This window comes from Nyctibius grandis, chromosome 9, assembly GCF_013368605.1.
Source record: "Nyctibius grandis isolate bNycGra1 chromosome 9, bNycGra1.pri, whole genome shotgun sequence".
In the NCBI taxonomy this organism is placed as follows: domain Eukaryota; kingdom Metazoa; phylum Chordata; class Aves; order Nyctibiiformes; family Nyctibiidae; genus Nyctibius; species Nyctibius grandis.
Window position 1 is genome coordinate 18,408,170 of NC_090666.1, and position 17,260 is coordinate 18,425,429.

General features: G+C 38.7%; 1 protein-coding gene across 1 annotated transcript in view; it reads left to right on the forward strand.

Moving 5' to 3' along the window:
* The window catches only part of COBLL1 (cordon-bleu WH2 repeat protein like 1), a 99,535-nt gene that overhangs the window by 56,637 nt on the left and 25,638 nt on the right, over window positions 1–17,260 (forward strand). Inside the window, exons 2-5 of the mRNA XM_068407726.1 lie at window positions 5,842–6,021; window positions 13,124–13,325; window positions 14,239–14,467; window positions 17,097–17,191. Coding sequence (XP_068263827.1) covers window positions 5,842–6,021; window positions 13,124–13,325; window positions 14,239–14,467; window positions 17,097–17,191 — 706 coding nt within the window. The remainder of the gene's footprint in view (window positions 1–5,841; window positions 6,022–13,123; window positions 13,326–14,238; window positions 14,468–17,096; window positions 17,192–17,260) is intronic.

Consider the following 17,260-nt stretch of genomic DNA (forward strand, 5'->3'; position numbering starts at 1 on the left):
ACGTATTCCAGTTCTCAGGCTAAAAGAAAAATACTCCATGTGGAATAGATCTGTCAATGCGATTGTTGGCATTCAGATTAAGAACAATAAAAATGAAAATCGACCTGCTTTTCACTAAAAGAAAGAAAACAAAAATACCATCCATAATTATACTGCAGATGAAACTGGCCTTTCAGACTGGCGCATGGACAATAGACGCTATTGTAAAATACTCCGTTTTTCATGTGTTTGATTATGTAATTATCAAGTCCCAATTTGGGAGCTCAGACTTGCAAACTAACTTAAAATGTGGATTACTGAACACTTATGTCTTATGAAATACTTCCCCTCCTTTTTTTTTTTTTTAAAAAAGGTTATCTATATATATGCCTTGAAACATATAGCAGTGATTGTTGGAGTGACTTTCATCGATAACTTCAGTCATTTGCTGGACTATGATGAGCAGGTCAGATAGTAAGGCTGCAGTTGTCTCCAGGCTTTTTCCTAGCAAGTAGTGTTTGATCTTGAAGATGTGCGGTGGTGATGCTGTGAAACCATAATCCCTGAAGAGGGAATGGGATAAACAGGAGGAAAGTTGGTACTTTCATGGTCTTTACTTAGTGTAGAAGACAAATTTGTTCTGTGAGTATTAAAGATGAGTATTGGGCTGGGAATGCTTGTAGCCAAAATTAGTGGCTTAAATATTTTGTATACCTGTTGGCCAAAACTGATGTAGCATTGTAAACAAAACAAACTGATGTACTTACTGTAGGCCTGAACTCTTGTTCAACCGTTCCTTGGTTGAGCAGATGACGTGCAAGGTTTCGGCTATCTCCTACTGCAGTGGAGCAGTGGAGCAGCATTATTGTCATGATCAAGAAAGCATTATAATAATTGCTTGGGTTGAGAGGTCAAAGGTAAGAAAAGCTCTAGGAGAAGCTTTATTTCAGTGGCTTTTTTCTTCTTATAACATGATCTTAATAGAGACAGATCTTTTTCTGACTTTGAGTGAAAATAAAATGAAGTGCTGCTTGTACTTTTCGCATATATAATTTTGTAAAGTTTGATATAAAAAAGTGTGTAGTTGCTCTTTGTATAAACCAGTATTCTTCATGGTGCCATAAGTCAAATTAACAAACTTAAGTCTATCTGTTGTATAGTAGAAAACTTTTATTGTACTATGTTTAATGTACCTGGGAGATGACTGATTTGCAGGTGAGGTCCCTTATGACCTTTCCTGTCTTAGGTGATTGCTATAGAAAACTTGAGAGATGGTTCTGATGTTGGAGGCAAGATCCAAAATAAGTTCAGCTGTCAAGCTTTGTATAGTGTCTCATGTAATTGTGTTCAAGATGGGAAGTGAAGTGCTATAAACATTAATATTCCTTGATATCAAGATTTGGATTGTTTATGCTGTAGCCTTTGGTTGTATACAAATCTAGCAGTTAGATTTCCTCTTTTTTCCTCCATTTTTTTGGGGGAAAGTGATGCTTATCAAGAGGAAATGCTAGTGATAACTGGAATATCCAGGTCACTCTGAGTTCAAGTATTTCTCATTATTTTAAGTGCCATTCTCTAGTTACTGATAGTTAAAAATATATTGCTTGTACCTTTCTAACAGGAATTGAAAGCTTATTGGTTTTTAAAAAGGTAACATCAAATAAATAGATGCTTTATGTATTTATTTATTTGTTTTTGAAAAGGGCTTCTGCACATTCAGATTATTGACACTAGTATTTTTTTTTGGCAAGGAGGAAATAGGTTGAGATACAGCAGTGACGCTTTATTTTGTAGAAGAGGGATCTGAAACACATAAAATGTTGACTTTGTGGCCTTGTACTTGATTTTAAAAGACACTGTTTTTCTTAACAAAATGATGAAATCTTCTATCTGCATTTTGCTGAAAGAATTCTTTAATGTCTTTACAGGAGCTGTACTCTGTCACAAAGGCTGGTCAGGTGGGACTTCAGAAATTTAAATTTCTAAAAGAGATATGAACAAATTCTCTTGGGAACAATATAATCTCACAAGATGAGGGCTAGCTGAAAGACTTGGCATAAGCAGTGGGCTCCAGGTGCACTGGTAACAAGGCAGATACAAACTCTGCCCAAGTGGCACGAGGCTGTTTGGAGAAAGCTGGGGAGAGCATTGTGAGTGTCCCTCTGGCTGCCTGTTCCAGGGCTGGGAAGAATCAGAGAAGAAAGTTTGTTTGTTTGGTTGGGTTTTTTTCTACTTTGTCTTAAGCAATTGATTAAACAGAAGATGACATTCAAGCTGTTGCAGCATAATAGGTAGTTGGAATTGTTTATTTGGTGATAAACAGTGGGGAGCACATCCCTTCAGGTGAGTTGAGATTGGCAGTTTTAATGTGTGGTGTAGTGAAAGTTGGTCAGTTGATGGGGCTGGGACCTATGGAGACAAGGAAGGAGTGAGGACTTGCATTGTGTAGGATACTGCAGTACAATTTCCAGAGGAGTTTTTATTATGAATTGTGGCCTTATTTTGTTAAAATTTCTCTTTTAACTCCCTGTCATAGCTAAATAAGCTGTGCTTTGATCCTTCCTACAGCTTTCCTTTAGTTCTATAATAGCCATGAAAATAAAGAGTATGTTTTTGATTGTTCTAACTCCTTCTAATGTTTACTTTGAAAATTAGAGCCGATCTGCTTAGCTCCTGGCGCATCTGGAAGCCAGCTGAACATGAAAGGTGCTGTGAGTGAGACCATTTACTGAACACCTTTTTTCTGACCTAAAGTGTTGGTTTTGTATGTTTGGGAATTTATTCTCTTTGTTATGGTTGCATTTTGTCTTACTAAAAATCAAGCATTTTCTTCTTTTCAGGAGAAGAAACTACCTTAACCATTCTCTCTGTCTTTTTAGCAAATTCATTAAAAACCAGCAGCTCTCCCAGTTTGCTGAGTACCTGGTAGAGGTGAAGAGGCATGAGAGAACTGGGCTTTTGTTTGTTTTTTTATGATGGATAAGTGTTGGAAATGATGGCGTAGACTTGGAGTTACTTGAATAATGCTGGTTTTACTTTTTAGTGCTTGACTAAAATGGTGTGTGGAGGATGATGCCTTTGGGAGAGAAAACCCCTGTGTCAGCTTCTTGGAGGCCCCATAGTGCAAAAGAAGAGAGGAGGGTTTGTAGATTAAAACTACCCCTGCAAGTGTATTTCCACCATCTTGTCACTTGCTGCACTTGATTTGCACCTATAGATGTAATCACAGTAACTTGACTTGTTCTTGCTGCCCAATATGAGCTGTGGGGTGCTGGGAGTGCAGGGTGTCTGGTACCTGTCAGGCAGGCAGCCTCTCCCAGGGCAAGGCAGAGACACAAACTCAAGAGAAGAAAAAGCTGTAAGACCAAATGTAAATACTTTGGGCTAAGAATGACAGATGAGAGAATAGGTGAAAAATGAAGGGAAAAAAGAGAGATGGCATCTAGAAACAGAAAATGAAAGTATTGGGGTCTCTGTTCTTTAATAAGAGGTTGCCAAAAACTCAGCATAACTTCTCAGAAAGTATGCTTGGAGATTTTTCCTCCTTTCTGTGGGGTAGGAAGCGTAAGCATAACTAACCATAAAGAACATGAAGGTGTGCTGGAGATGGGTAGGGTACCTAGCTCTGCGGTGGTGTAAGTGGAGATTCAGCTGACCTTGTTAGACCGCCTGACCCCACATGTGTGTGTGTTCTTTATAAATACATGCAACTTGATCTGTATAGCTATTACACACAAGGTTTGACAAGAGTATTTTATCACTTCTAGCTCTCTGCAGTGTAAGTTAGACACTGTATAAATAAAGCCGCATTTTACTGATGTGAACCGTGCATTTATTGCTGTGTGTGATTAAGCACTCTCTAGTGATAGCAGAGTTCCAGCTATGCAATTGCATTTGTCTGCTTAATGGAAAGTAGAATCCACTAGCATTTGCAAACCAATCATTCTGTGGCATGTAGTCTTCAAGGATAAAATTCTGAGTTCAGTTGCGACAAATATCATTTAACGGTCATTTGAAGTCACTTAAAGTTGTAAGAATGAGTATAGAAAATGAAAAGAAGTACTGCTTCACTTTGGGTTTGGGGTTTTTTTTGGTATTAATAACATGTCATAGGGTGAGGTTTTTGTTGTGTTGGGTTTTTTTTTATGAAATAGTTGTATTGATGTTCTGTATTGGCTAATAATTTCTTTCTGACAGTTATATGAAAGCTAAAAATCATGCCAAAAAAAAAAAAAAAGTGAAGGAGGAATAAAAAGTTTGATTCATACATTTTGCAATGTTCACATAACTCAGAAACAACCCAGGCAAGTTGCTGCAGAGACTGAAGTTAAATTTACAGCTAACACGTCTCAAATTGTATGTGGAGGATGCCAAAACTAATTTAAAACATTAACAGAAAGGAGGTATAAATTTTGGTGACGAATCCTCATGGAGCGTGTTTGGAGGGCTGTGAGTACTCCTGATTAGCTCTGAGAGGCTGTGAATAGTTAATTATTCAGCACGGAGTTCTGAAGTTCAAAACTCTTAAGCACTTTCAGCAACAGATCGGTCATGTGAAGTCTCATTGCACAGTCGTCTCTTGCAGTGCTGCTCTGGACCTTGTTTGCTCTTCCTTGTGAGTGACTTTAAACTTCGCTTTCCCAAGAAAGATGTGTGTTTCTAATTGTTGTATGCTAGATATTTTGTTTTAATTCTATAGGACAGTTATAGACGTTAATTTCTTTGGTTGTGTTTAAAGTAAACAAACTTTGGTACTGCTCCAGAATCTTAATCGCAAGCGTATTTTTGGAACCTTTGTGTATTATGTTTTAAATGTATTTTAACTTTCTGTGAATGTGACTCCATTCAAGCTTTTTAAAAGAATGTTTATAAGAAATGAAAAAGTTCTCATGAGGTAATGCGTCTCCGCAGTGTGTTTCGGTTTTGTTTCTAATGGTGAAATTCTTAATAATACTGCCTTTTCCTTGTGACAGTATTGGTGAATCGTGGGAAGTTATTTGAATAAAAGGGGATACTAGACTATATGTTGTAGGACATGAGAGTCCTGCCTTCAGAATTTACTGTAACATAAATATATTGAGATGTAGAGAGTTTTCCTTTTATACCATTTTGGATATTTTAAAAAGTGAAATAAGTGAGACTTATTTAGTGATCACTCTTTGCATTCAAGAGTACACTGCCTTGTCAGTAAGATGGGAAGGGACAACGAGAAAATTAAAATAGAAAATCAGCATAGGTGAGGGGAAACCATGAAAGCGTGTTGTGACTGAAATGTCAAGAAATATTACAACACAGTAGTACTCATTATACTGCTATCTTATTATTGTATAGAAGTAAATAAACTAGAGCTGGTAGGATTTGTTTGAATGATTTCGATCATCAAAAGAAAAATTTGGAGAGGAAAAGTGTGATTATTCCCTTGCCTATCTATCCTATATATTAAACATACTGTCAGTGCAATTTGGCTTCGTACTGCATAGTACAGTATCTCTGTTTATACTAACCCAGTAAATCTGTTTGGAGAATGCAAAAATAGGGTTCTTCGTGTAACCCAAGAGAGGAAAAAGGTAATTAATTTACTCTTTTTAATGTATATTTAAAAATCCCTTTTTGTTTTGGGCTTGATGTTTATTGGTTTGGGTTTTTTTTTTTTTAAATGATAGATACCTTAGCCTGTTGTATCTTCTATCATCACTGATCATATGTTTAAAATATTCTCTCATGCCTTCCTTGCACATACTTACACAGTCTGGGTGAAAAGAATTAAGTGTGGTTCATTCCTGTTCTGAGACTTATGTTGCCAGTATGGAATCATATGTATAAATACATACTTGACTTTTAATTTTTATCCATTTATTTCAGAAGAAAATCTAAAGCACCGCCTCCTCCATCTGAAACAAAACCCATTGCTGTTTCTCCATTTGATGACACAGAATCAGCCAACGTCATCATGGAACAGAAAGAGAATGTAATCGATAAAGACATTGAACTATCGGTGGTCCTGCCAGGAGATGTGGTCAAGTATACTACAGTTAACGGGAGGTAAGTTACTCAAAATTACATTTTTGTTTAATTTTATTTTCTTGCTCTAGTTTACTTCAATCATACAGGTTTTAATCACTCAGTCAAATACATGAGTTGTGTAAGCCTGAACATTTTTGGGTAGGTGTGGAAACATATACTTTATACATTTACCTGCCTTTTGGGAAGACTGTTATTTGAGATTTAGAAATTCTGTACGGCACCTATCAGGATGTGTAGCCATACCTCTTGTTCTTTCTAGTCACTGCAGACCTCTAGAAAAATACTGGTTTGTGTGAGTCACTGAATTTTCCCACATAATTTTTCCTTGTTAGACCTAAAGATGAGTTCCTGCATCCTGTTTGGGTAGAAAGTCATGTGCTCAGCACTTTCTCAGCACTACTATCTATAGACTACTAGCAGTCCTAAAAAAAAATTGTCATTGCTTCAGACAAAATCTATAATGCTTCAAAGAAATAGTTTCTAGCTACTGCTTTGGAAAACTTTTTTTTTTTTAGAATAAAATATATTTTGCTTAAGCTGGTTTTAATTTGAAATACATATTTTAGTCTGCTAATTGGTAGTATAGAGTGTGTGTATAACTCTCAAGTCACCTTTAGTTCAGAAAGACCTGAACATTGACTGGTGAGTCGAAATCATACATTCTGGGACATAAAATGGTTACATTAATTATCATAGCAGGTCTACTAAGAAGGCTCCTATGCAAGGCCTTGTATGGATCAGAGCAATTAGGATGCCAGTTTGTTGCCATCCTAAGCTGAAATAAACTATTTGTATATTGTGCTTGTGTTAGTGTATTGCCAGCGTCTTCGCTATGGAAAGCAAGCAAGTGGATTTATTTATTTAAACCAAGTAATGTAAATCTGTAGTTGAGCCTACTTCACTTCTTGATGAGAGATAGAGACTTTCGTGCCTCGAGTCTGTTTGCACACTTTGTTATTTGCTAGAGTTCCTGAGGTCATTGCTTAGACATCGAATAGCAGCTTGTTCACCAGAGCTGCCGTGGATGAACTTCTGTGGATTTCTTCCCCTGCTGCCTCCCCTTTCAGGATAACTTACATCTGAGGTTATATTCCTCAGAAGGAATTTTCTGAAATAATTGGTGACTACTATGATGCTTTATGGTGTTCTTGCTAGTGTGTTTACAGCAAGGAATGTTGCTGTCTGTAAATGCGATGCCTTCCTCTGTTTTTAAAATTTCTTAAAGGTGAGACTCTGTGTGTACACGGTCAGGCACTTCTGTCTGTTCTTTTTGCTCCCTTTGTCCACACATGTGAGTACCGTGTGCCCTCTGTCTTGCTTTGCTCAGAACAAAATGCCAGAAAGGAATGTTGCATGTATCTTCATTCGGTCAAGTTACATTGTGTATAATTACTCAGTGTTCAAGACAGGCCTCACAGGCTTACCAGGAAGCACACATATTTCCCAATCAGTTTTGTTATCCCACAGTCACTGTTTTTTCTTTTCAATCAAGATACTGTACGTGATTGATTTCGTAAATGGCTCTCTCACAAACAAGAACCTCTGTTAGCACTGTTGGGCTCACTCAGAATGAGGGGAGATGCTGTGCAGGACCTGCAGTCCACTGTGAAACCTCCTCTAAACTACCTTTTATTCTAGTTTTGCTCTGTCTTGATAGTCATATTTTGTGGACAAATAGGCAGGATCCTCTAGAAATTACTTAAACAGGTAAATTGCTAATTTGTCTCTTTCCTGTTCATAATCAGAGATAAGCCGTTTCAAAGCTCCCGAGGAGAGAATACCTTTTAAGTCTCATACTAGGAAAAGCAAAACTGTGTTTGTAGACCCAAGTGCTCAAATGCCATAGTCCACTAGAAGAAACTTCCCTACTGTTCTCAGATGAATCTGCGTTGGTTTGCTCACCAAAGGGCATAGTGGATAGCAAGAACTATGTAGAACAAAGCAAGGTGTTGTATAGATAAATATCATGAGTGAGTAGAAGTAGGCAGAAGAGGATGAGAATGAAATCCAAAAGGGGTTTTAGAGAAAAAGATCACAAGAGAGAATAATTTTTGATCCTTGAGTTGTTTTATGGGCAACTAAAGCAAAAAACTGAGAGACTGAGGAAAGGAAGGAGGACTGAAATAGCTCATTCCTTGTTCTGAAACTTCAGGCAGGGGTGGATTCTCTTATTTAAGCCTAGATGCCAATTTGTATTTTGTAGTAGTTGGTGACGGTGATTCAGTTCATCTGTACAGAATCAGATGGTGGCATTTGCGCGTTCTTATCACTAGGGTTCCTGCAGGGGTGGTCCAGGCAAACAGCTATTTAAAAACAAACAAACAAACAAAACCCCCAAAAAGATGGTAAGAGCAATGAGTGGTAGGCAGTGAAGGTACACTGTTCAGGGGAAGGAATAAATGAAGCTTTTGTGGTTTGGGCTGCTTTTTTTTTTTTTTTATTGGAATGTTTTTCAGAGTGAAGTTTCTGAATCTTCTCCACTGGTTCTAAATACAGCATAGGACTGAAGAATTTTCTGAAGCCAAAGAAGAAAAAAAATAACTTGAACTATTTTATTTAGCAGCCTGATTATTTTAAGTGTGTTTTTTCTTCTCCCACAAAGAAGAAATGCAGAGTTTGAGAAAGTTTTCTTGAAATTGAATAATGAGTTTCAGTTGTATGCATCAGTAAATTAACTTAGAGATTTCAAGGGCCAGTATCATAGTGACATGCATTTTATTTGGAAATGGTGTGTCAAACAAATAGTTTTGCAGGGTAGCATGTTTAGGGCTTCAGTTCCAGATGCCTTTCAGAGAGACCTTAGCTTTGCTGAACTTGTTTTCTTAGAGTCCTTTGTGAGTCTCCATTTGATCCGTTCTTGAGTATTTTCAGTCATTAGGGTATTCTTAATAAACTTGGTTTACTCCGTATAGCTAGCTAGTGAATAACAAGCTTTGTAGTGTTGCCCTACTTTTCAAAACCCATTGTACTTAACGTTTGTTAGTAACAAATTTTGGGGTTTTTGGTGGTTTTTTTTTTTGTTGTTCTCCATTAAAACAAATGTCCTTTTCTCTTTAGAGAATAGCATTAGTAAATATTTTTGCAAGGAAGGCCATGGAGTCATAGGCTTAAGTAATCACAGATCTATAGAAAGCCAAACTGTATGTATGTCCCCCTTTTTTTCCCCCCCTTTTTTTCCCCCCCCTTTTTTCCCCCCCTTTTTTTCCCCCCCTTTTTTCCCCCCCTTTTTTTCCCCCCCTTTTTTCCCCCCCTTTCCCCCCCTTTCCCCCCCCTTTTCCCCCCCCTTTTCCCCCCCTTTTCCCCCCCCTTTTCCCCCCCCCTTTCCCCCCCCTTTCCCCCCCCTTTCCCCCCCCCCTTTTCCCCCCCTTTTCCCCCCCTTTTCCCCCCCTTTTCCCCCCTTTCCCCCCCCTTCCCCCCCTTTCCCCCCCTTTCCCCCCCCTTTCCCCCCCCTTCCCCCCCCTTTCCCCCCTTTTTTTCCCCCCCCTTTTTCCCCCCCCCTTGTCCCCCCCCTTTCCCCCCTTTTTTCCCCCCCCTTTTCCCCCCCCTTTTTCCCCCCCCTTTTTTCACCCCACCTTTTTCACCCCCCTTTTTTCACCCCCCCTTTTTCCCCCCCCTTTTTTTCCCCCCCCCCTTTTTTCCCCCCCCTTTTCCCCCCCCTTTTCCCCCCCCCTTTTCCCCCCCCCTTTTCCCCCCCCTTTTCCCCCCCCTTTTCCCCCCCCCTTTCCCCCCCCCCTTTTCCCCCCCCCTTTCCCCCCCCCTTTTCCCCCCCCCTTTTTCCCCCCCCTTTTCCCCCCCCCCTTGTTTTCCCCCCCTTTTTTTCCCCCCCTTTTTTTCCCCCCCTTTTTTTTCCCCCCCTTTTTTCCCCCCCCCTTTTCCCCCCCCCCTTTTTCCCCCCCCCCTTTTTCCCCCCCCCCTTTTTTCCCCCCCCCCCTTTTCCCCCCCCCTTTTTTCCCCCCCCTTTTTTCCCCCCCCCCTTTTTTCCCCCCCCCCTTTTTTCCCCCCCCCTTTTTTTCCCCCCCCTTTTTTTCCCCCCCCCCTTTTTTTCCCCCCAATACTTTTGGTGGTTACTGACAGAGTTTTATTTGTTCAGTGGTGCTTACTGTGAGTCTCATGATGGGAAGACCTTGTTCCTAAAGTTTGATCATATAAGAACCTCAACCGTGTTTGTTTGTTTTTTTTTTTTTTTTAAAGCGGCAACTTTCTAGCCCTCGTGAAGGTCATCGTTTAACTATCAGTTATGTGATGTAATGAGAGGCTGCTATTAGCCACTTTTTATTGTTATTTAGTCAGGTAGGGATAACCTGAGGAAAACAGATGAGAGGTGAAGGCGTGCAGGTATATGTAAATAAATTAATGATCAGAGATTTCCAGAAAACTAAGTAACGTAAAGAAGTTAAATAAATTGCAAATAAAGGTTTTACAGACATTAGGTAAAGGAGGACAAGCAGGTGATGTACTCTGAGACAGCTGATGGCCACTTCTTGGAGTTTTACTAAATATTATTTATGGAAGCTGTTAAATTTACTGTGATATGTGTTCCTCTAACTGCAATCCTTGAAGGCTTTAGTAAACAATAGTTTTACACATTTTGGAGGATGTGATTACAAAAAAAATTACTTTTTTTATCACTGTAGGAATATCTGTCTGAAGCAGTTGTTGAAGGTGTCTTGGTTTCCAGTGGAGGAGGGGACTTAAGGTCTAGCATCTTCCAGTCAAGCAGGACATTTCTGGAAGTACCAATGGAAAGCGAATTTGCACTGAATCACTGTTTTCATGTGCTAATTGGCACGTACCTGTCTATTGTTTGTGAGCAGCTACGTTTCTCACCATTCTGTCACTTCCTGTGACTCTGGTTAACATGAGGGCTTGCTCCTGTCACCGTGGTGCACTTCCACAGGACGTCTTTTTGCGAACTTTGCTTGTGAATTCTCATCCTGGTCATCTTCGGTGTTCTTACCCTTCTCCAACAACTGAAGTTCAGAGGAAGGGCAGCTTTTAAAGCCAGTCAGTGTATAAAAATGTACCAGGAAAAAAGTAATGGGTAACTTATTGGATAGGCTGATAACCAGAAAGGTCCCTACAGCAGTAGTGTCTGTTGTCTCCTGTGGTTCCATCCTCCCCTCCCCTGCCCTGCCCCCAGTGAAATGGGGAAATGACATGATTTGCATTTGCAACTCTCTTCTCACTAGGGTGAGATGGATGTACTTGTTCTATTATGGGTTAGAAGTATAAGAAATACGGTAGTTCTAACCAGAGCAGGTTGTGATATATACAAGAGAATAATTGCAATAAACTCTCTGGTTTAGCTTTGTGAAAAGGGAGGTAGAGTTATTTTTCTGCAGTGCTGAGTGCATTTCTCATGGTATTCCTGAGTCTGATGTATGTCATCTAGATGAAGGCATGGGAGTATATTACATTCTTCTATACCTCTTCAGACCATCCAATAGCTGCTTTCTGACACTTTGGAGCATCATTTCTGCATATTTTTTCATTTTATCGTTCCTCCTGCCTTTATCTCCTGAAGCAAGTATTCTCCTGCACTTAAGCACGCAGAAACTTTCCTCTGGGGGAAAAAAACCATACCAGGTCTGCAGTAACTGTATCTGTCAGCTTTCACACTGTTTCCATCTTCTGGAAGTGCAGCATGTGCACCAGAGAGTCCAGCCCTGCTTCTAGAAATCAGAAGAGAGTTTGCTGTCTTCAGACCAAATGAAACCAGGAATGATATTCTAGGGCTAATTAAAGGGGGGGAAAAACAATGTTCACAGTAATTTCTAACATTGGGTCATTCTTAATTCTTTTTACAGAACCGTATCATAGGAAAAGTCTATTTTAACTTCCTACTTAATAAATGTATTCACCATCTTTATATTATCTAGAATTCTGCTTAGTTTGATGGCTCTTTGTAGAAGCTATTATTTTCACATTTGGCTATGCTACCAGAATACTTGCATCTGGTATGAGATTACCTCTAGAATTTAAGATTTCTGATAAAGCCATACCAGCCAAACCCTGTACTAATTTTCTCTTAGACACTTCAGTGTTCTTTTCAACATAGCATTCGATTGCTGCACAGACTTTTAAATTACTTTCATATTGTGCTTGTGAGACAGAGCTGGTGATAGATTTCTCTGTTTGTAGCTGTAACTGAGAGATGCAGAGGGTGTCAAAATGAAATGCTCCTTACAGATGATTACCCAACTCTAAAAATTACTGAGGAATGACCAGTTCCAGTGACCTGATAGTAGTGTAACCTTATTCAGTTGCTGTAACATGCAAAGTTAGGATACTCTCCTTACCTTTGGTCTATTTAAACTTCTATGACACTTCTGGTTAAAGTACAGCTTTAATAAATCTATTCCAGTAGCAACTGGGAATGTTCAGCCTATCTTAATATGCTGTTCTGCATATTCTTCATTGAGCACTGAGAGAACAAGGACATACAGTTAGTGACTACTTATGAAAAATTCAGTTTGCCATACTTCATTGTGAAAAGGACATCTGTTGCATCACACAGAGCTTCTCAAGAAATGGCATTCAACTACTATATTGTCATTTAGCCTGTTTCCCTCCGTCTGTATTAAACACTCGGCTCTCATTTTGGAATCCCTAATGCAAGACCTGCTTAAAAGGTGACTTCTTCTAACTTAATTTCTCCTGCTTCCTGCAAATGGCTCATGCTCAGAATTTCTGAAAATAAAGTCCCTTGTAACCTCAGACTGCATATAAAAATTTCAAGCTTTGGAAGGAAACTGTTCTTAATGAATAGCAGGGCATTTATCACCACTGCTACAGTTGGCATTGAATGTCAAATGAGGTGGCTAATCCACATCTCCCTGCTGACCTAAGGAAAAGCATTACTTGACACAAGCAAAAATTTCCCCCTTTGCTCCAGCACTTGGCATACTTTTGTGCAAGCTGGTTTCATATTCTTTTTAGTGGTGTTTTTGGGGGCTTTTTTTTTTTTTTCTTAATGTTGAAGACATTTAAAGGTGGTGCCTGGCAGTAATTACTTATTCATGGAAGGGAAAGGATGACTTGGGTTAAATGTTTAGCAGCACGTTTTGTTATAGCCTGCTTAATTGTCATCTGTTGTGACAGTTCCATTTGTCTTTTACAGGAAGCCCATGATGGACTTGCTGATCTTTCTCTGTGCACAGTATCATTTAAATCCATCAAATTATACTATAGAGTTGGTATCAGCAGAAAATAGTCAGATTAAATTCAAACCCAACACACCAATAGGAATGCTTGAAGTGGAAAAGGTGATTGTAAAGCCAAAACAAATGGATAAGAAGAAACCTGCTCCAGTTATACCAGAGGTGAGAACTAAAATTAAAGCGTGTTGAGAAATTAGAATCACTGTTGTATTCAACAAGTTTAGCTGGTAGCTCAGGCTCTTGTTTCGGCTATTCCTGTTGTCTGTCATCCTCTTACCATGCACCCCTGTGAAATGCTTGGCTACGTGTTCTTGATAACTTCTTAGGTAAAATATATCTCAGTTTGTTGCAGCAAACATCTTTGCTGCCGAAAGAAGGGAATGTTACAATATTATTTGAAATTCCACGCCTTACTGTCCTTTTGACAAATTCTGCAGATGAAGTGTGGCTGAATACAGCCTTCCACAAACTGAAAATCAGTAACTCGTACCATCTGTCATGCTGTGATTTATATGCCCTTCTGATTATATGTTCATTTTCCTTTAATACATATGGTACTTTTTTTGTTGTTCCTCAACTTTTTTTTATATACCCTTAAGAAGGCAGGAGCTTTTAGAAGTACTAAAGCAACTTCTGGGTGTTGCCTAAATCTTCCCTTCTGCCTTTGTCCTTCTGCTGTATAGAACAACACTGTTTTTTAATTTTTCTAAAGCATTTACACAAGGCCAGGAGAGCTCTTCCACTGCCCTTTACCTTCCTCCTACGCGTGTGCACGTGCATTCATGGCTTGTTGGCTGACTTCTACAGCTACCTAATGTAACCTGGTAGGGCATCTCGCTCCAGGCATGTACCCTGCTGGACTGGCAAACGGCAGATGCTAAAGGAGGAGTAGACTGTTTTCTTGAGTAGAAGGGAATCACAAAATAGTTCCTGGTTTCTCTTGTAATGTTTCTGAATCTATAACATTGCTGAAGTTGGCCCTAAGGGGAAGTCCTGTGATTACTATAAGGCTGTTATGAAAATGCCGGTTGCTTCAGAATTGTGCTGGTATTTATTGGAATTTTCTTCTCTTTAGCAAACAGTAAGGGTAGTGATAAACTACAAGAAGACACAGAAGACAGTAGTAAGAGTTAGTCCGCATTCACCCCTTCAAGAACTCATACCAATTATCTGTACTAAATGTGAGTTTGATCCTTCACACACTCTGCTGTTGAAGAATTACCAGTCTCAAGAACCCCTTGATGTGACAAAATCTCTTAATGACCTTGGACTAAGAGAATTATATGCCATGGATATCAGTCAAGGTAAGATAACTTTTGTAGATTACCATTATAGAAAAGATAATTATTTAGTATTTCAATAATGTATACGTTTCGTTGGGGTTTTTTACATATGAAGAAATAAATTTCTGGCAATTTAGTATGTATTTCATCAATCTTCCACAAAATTGAAACTGGGACAAGTTTACCTGTACTTGTGTTTGAGAAGTGCTATATAAAGATTTTATTTTCTAACAAAGTGTTAGATACCAGCAAAAGTGGCTAAGTACAAATCATTACTTAGAGCAACCCCTTCCTTTCCTTCCCCCAGCCCTTCCCCGAAAAGACCAACACCACTGTATTTCCCTTGGCTCATAGAAAAGACGTAGAATGATGATGAGCTGAAAAGAACAGAAACATTAGAGAAATTTAGTTTTGTTTTAAAATTATTTAAAATTTAAAAAGTGTTAGAGTGTTCTGATAGTGTTTATATATATTTTTGAGTGCTGTTTGCTACTTTTATAGATTGTGAAGGAATAATAATTCTCTTAATTGTGGCCCAACAGGGGCACTATGAACTAACTTCCCTATATTTATACAGACATTCCTCTGCCTGGTTTTAACTTTAGCTGTAAGCCTGTCTTTTTCATTAAGGGTTTATTGTACTGTGATTAAAAATTCTATACACTGTGGTTTGTTCTGTTTCAGACATTTCTCACACGTAATTTTTCCTCAATATAGAATGCAGTAATATTGGCTCACTCCTGTTCTTGACCACTGTTCTGTTTGCTGCTTTTTCTTTCTGCTCTAAAACTTGGGGCTTTTTGTTGAGTTTTTTGTTTGTGTCTTTTCCCCCCTTCTACCTAAATATGGTAACCTTATTGTTTGGTGGTTACAGTTTCAAGAGTTCTCGCAATTACTTCCCAAAGGCCAGTTATCTTGAACAACAGGAGAATGACAGATTTGGAAAACATGTCCTTTTCCCATTGGGAAAACAAAAATGAAATATCTTTCTCTTCTTCACTGGAAAACAACATATTTTTACTTGCCTAAACATGCTACTTGGACTACATGTGCCTATAGTGCGTTGTCTTTTTTGTTGTCTGGCTACTGCTTTCAGCTACAGACTGGCAGACCTACCTTTTGCATAGTATGGTGTGTGCTTCATTTAAATCCACAGCCAAAAATCCTTAGGGGAGAATTCAAGGGCATATACACTTTCTACAAGGCAGTGCCCCGCTAGGAAATTTAGATGTACTTCAGTTCTCTTGACACAATGTAGTTCAACATTATAGTTTTGCAGACAGCTTCAAAGCTCTGAATTTTCAGCTTCCTTTATGAAAGTAAATGGTGAGGTGTACCTTTACTTAACAGAATTTAAATTAAAATCTTATTTTATTCAGATTATATTTTAATTATACATTCCTCTTTGTTTTCCAAGTTTGGACTGCCTGACAATACATAACTTAGAGAGCAAAGTATTCTATGTACTAGATTTCCCCCTTCCTTCAGAAATATAAGTGGATGCTCTCTCCTTAGTTACAAGATTCCAGCCTGTGTTGCATGTCTTTAGGCTCAAGTTCTTAAATAGCATATAGCATTAGGTAGTAAAGATACACATCCTTTTACTTCAGGAAAATACCCAGTTACTTCTTCCTAACATTGAAGATTCAGCTTGGCTTTCTGTGTTTGTAACTTATAACTGCATCCTTCATTCAAATTCACATTTTCTGTCTTTCTTTTTGTCTTTCTGTAGCCACATCACCAGTTGATTTAAATTTACCATCTTTGCAAGGTACGATTTACTGCAATAGGCGGTGAAACTGTAGCACTTTAGTGACATTACCATCCGCTTAATTGTGACATGAGTAATTATCTCTGTCCTGTCATAAATACATATTTAAAAAGATAATACAGAAGTGGATATACCCAGCTATATATGAAGTATTTCTGTATGGTTTTACCCTAGATTGATTGATTAAATCTACAGTCACGTTTATATTGATACTTGTACCGAGAGCCCGCAGTGGCCTTGCTGATTTTTGTTGCTTATTGCATTTGCACTCAGTGGGATTTCTTTAAGAAAGTCAAATCTAGTAAAAATTAAAAAGAGACAACCTTTGGATTTACAAACCATCTGCATGAATAAGACTATGTAAGGAGGATAAATTCTGCAAGATACCAGAATGGACTTGACTGTCTTTACTGTGACTGCCATGCAGTTACGTCTTCAGCACCGATCAGGTGTTTCAGTGATCTTTCTCCATAGTCATACCATGTGCAGGCTTGTGCTTGACTTGTCTCACTTCACACTTTGCCATGAATTTAAGCTGTTAGGAATTGAGAGCTGGAGACTCTGATGCTCTTTTTCCCTTTTACAGCCTTTGTGATATGAACCACAACAAATGACAAGTGGGGTGGGCTAGATTAAGTGCTGGGGGTATTAGTAGCACCTGAAACTCATCTATTCCAAGTTCTGAGAAAGATGGGAAGAACATGGATGGTAGGAAACCTGTTCATTTTGCAGCATTTAGAAAAACTATTAATATACGTGATTTATGGTGAGTTTTGTATATCCTTCCAGGAGGCTTATGACAGACAGTGAAATAGTAAGAATGCAGGAGAAATAATCTGTGCAATAAATAACATCTAGAACAATTGTTTTCTATTTTAGACTCCTACCAATCTGAAAACTTAGATGTTCTGAAAGAGAAAGAAAACAAAGGATTTTTCAGCTTTTTTCAACGAAGCAAGAAGAAAAGAGAACAAGTGAGATCTAACTTTGTATAAGCGAAACTTGTAGAAACGTATTCATATTGAGCAATCAGTACTGTTGAT